The 3,106-nt window shown below is 33.9% G+C and overlaps 1 protein-coding gene across 1 annotated transcript in view; it reads left to right on the forward strand.

The window, feature by feature from the left end:
• LOC107737136 (F-box/LRR-repeat protein 17-like) overlaps positions 1–2,257 on the forward strand; it is a 60,355-nt gene extending 58,098 nt beyond the window's left edge. Inside the window, exon 6 of the mRNA XM_016548573.1 lies at positions 2,232–2,257. Coding sequence (XP_016404059.1) covers positions 2,232–2,246 — 15 coding nt within the window. The 3' untranslated portion in view covers positions 2,247–2,257. The remainder of the gene's footprint in view (positions 1–2,231) is intronic.
• Positions 2,258–3,106: the final 849 nt, after the last annotated feature.

The raw sequence follows: 3,106 nt of genomic DNA on the forward strand, positions 1-3,106 counted from the left end.
GAATCAAATTTTGCGTGATAAAATTGATTTAAAATGTAATTTAAAATTATTTTTATTACATTTTTTAAAATTAAAATGTCTATTTAATTTGTATTTAAAAAAAGAAATAATTTAAATAATATAATAATAATTTAACATTTTGTAAATATAATTTTACAAAAATTTTAATATAATTTTATTTAAAAAATAAAATATAATATTTATGGCAGTCTTAATTTCTGCACTGTCAAACGCTAAACCATCAAACTTTTATTTTGACAAACCGCACGTATAAATGAACACAGTGCCACGCTTCGCTCAGAAACACGCAGCACATATATTTATTCAACTAAATTGCAGTTGTAAAAATGCAGTTTATTGTTTGAGGTGTCCTTTGTGCTGGTTTGAGCTATGAAATTTGATACAGCAATGAAGAGCCCTTGATTCATCTCTGCTGTGGTGTTGTTGTGTTTCGGTCCTCCAGCGTTTGAGCTTCAGCTTTTCTCCTCGCTGTCTCTCACCTGCTCAGGTTTTTATTAAGTTGGGAGTGTGCGATGAAAATGAATGCCCTTGTCTTTTAACACGGAGTGCTCACATGGCTAATTTCTCTCTTTTTAAGGCGTCTTTCTCTTTTCTCAGCAGGAGAAGCTTTTAACAGTCTGATCTCCTGCACTGGGCGATGTCTTGTCTTTCTGAACGAGCCTCGTGCATCCAGGCGTGTCGTATAATAATCATATATCAGCGCTGATAATTACGTGCCGCTGTCTGGAAGTGTGTGCTTATCCTTTCACGTCTCACACTGTCCTTCCTCAAAATTTATCTGAAACTCTATTGTTTTATTGCATTTATTTTAAAATTCATTCCTAAATGTATTTAAAAATGATTAAAATTGTTTTATTAAAACAAACAAATGAAATTATGATAATAATTCAAATAAACTTAATGTTTTTTTTTTGTTTTTTTTTCAGTTTTTCCAATTAATTTTTATTTTTTAATCTGTGAACATTAAAATAAAATAGATGTATTATTTTAAAGAATAATAGAATGTGCAACAGGGTTGCCAGATTTAAACTGTTACTGGGACTAGTTAGTTTGGGACCAAATGTAGTTTATTTGTTGTTCAACATATATATTTCAGAAAAATTAAACATTTAAAAAAAATAATTACATTTTGCCACTTATTTTTACTAACTGTTTTAAAAGAAAAATTTTCTGATAAAAAAACCCCGAAACAAAACGGGTTTTCTGTGCCTGCTTTTAGGGCTGTATAATTTGTCCAAAATATTTTTTTTGTAAAAATACATATTGTTTCCCATTTTACCACTTATTTGTACTTGCTTTGCTCTCAGCGTTTCCCTAAAAGAAGACTCCCATTGAAGAAAAAGACTGGAACTTATACTTATATAGAAGTATTTGCTCTCTGAATTTGTTTTTTAAGCTTTTTTGGTTTTAAATATGTGACCTATATGATATATTTGTAGTTATTGTATTAAATGCCTCTAGTTTTGGTTTAGTGCAGCAGTTTTCTTGTGTCTCTGCTTCATTAGTCCTTTAGCAGTAAGACCTCCCCAAAGTCATTTCAGTCCCTGTTCCGTATGTTTTTCCATTAATAATTCATCTCCAACGTGATTAATATTTTACCCCTACATGCTGAAGCTCGCAGCAGACAATAGATATGAATTAATAAGGCTGTGTTGGCAAGCCAATAAATCGATCGCTTGCCTTTCCTCTCTTGTTTCTTATTTCCATGTGCTGATAATGAGTCACTTTGCTTCATTAGTTCATATTCCTGGTGTTATTATGAACCGTTCATCCCTGTGTTATTTTTTTAAAAGAAATAAATACTTTTATTCATCAAGGATGCATTAAATCGGATCAAAAGTGACAGTAAAGACATTTAGAATTAGGGATGCACTGATACCGATACTGGTATCGGTATCGGGCCCGATACTGAGCTCCTGTACTCGTACTCGTACTCGTTAAAATGCCCCGATACCAAACGCCGATACCAAAATATATACAGTTATGCTTTTTATTGCAGTGTTTCTGGGCATGTTTCATTATAAAACAGTGCAGCTGCATGCATGGGATTGGTAAATGCAGATGTACTGTGAGCGTTGTCAGGCATTGGTGTTTATTTGAGCTGTTCTTCACACTATCATGTGTTCGCTCTCTCTGTTCTGAGGCTCAGAGTCGTGCCAGTCGTCCTCCTGTTTTACGGCTTCTTCTCTCGTTCTGTGTTTGTGAAGCAGCTCCTGAAGGCATGAGATCTGTCCCCTCCAGAGCTGCGGCTGCGCATCGATCCGTATCTGTGTGTAATGCAGTAAAGCAGAAGGAGCCGGTGGCACCGAGAAGGAGCTGAGTGATAAATGACTCTCGCTGTCAGTCTGGTTTTTAGCCGTGTGTTAGCAGATGCTTTCGTCTAAATCCACTTCCAGTCAGTCCACATCAGAGCTTCTCGAAATAGGGCACTGTAGGGTCAAACTGAGTATGTTTGGTTTGTCTGATAGCACTGGTTGTCTGGACTTGTGCACATGATGGTTCATAATTGGCTTGAAAGTGAATCACAGTATGTGTTGCATTTTAAAAGATACATCATGTCTCATTGCTGATCATCTCTGCAGATGTTGCTTAAATAAGCAGCGTTCTACACATCTCTTGAAATGCATCTCTTTTTTTTTTTACATATATACATATATATATTTCTCTTTTATTTCTCTTCTCCTCCTTCCATGCTCCGCTTTTTTACATGCAGTATAAATTTAGATACATACCAAATACAGTTTTGTCCTATTACGTCCGGGCCTAGATGAAATTGAGTTAAATAAAATAAATGGGCGAACCTTGAACAACATCCAGTTCTTAAAACTGGAATCACATAATTTTATTGATTGATTTATTTAATTTTATTTTTTGCTTTTATTTTTTGACTTATTTTTCCAGTTGCATATGAATGATGCATATCATGCATTGTAATAGATACATAATACAGTTTTGTCCTATTACGTCCGGGCCTAGATGAAATTGAGTTAAATAAAATAAATGGGCGAACCTTGAACAACATCCAGTTCTTAAAACTGGAATCACATAATTTTATTGATTGATTTATTTAATTTATTTTATTTTT

Source organism: Sinocyclocheilus rhinocerous, unplaced genomic scaffold (assembly GCF_001515625.1).
Source record: "Sinocyclocheilus rhinocerous isolate Xijiao unplaced genomic scaffold, SAMN03320098_v1.1 scaffold1005, whole genome shotgun sequence".
Lineage (NCBI taxonomy): Eukaryota > Metazoa > Chordata > Actinopteri > Cypriniformes > Cyprinidae > Sinocyclocheilus > Sinocyclocheilus rhinocerous.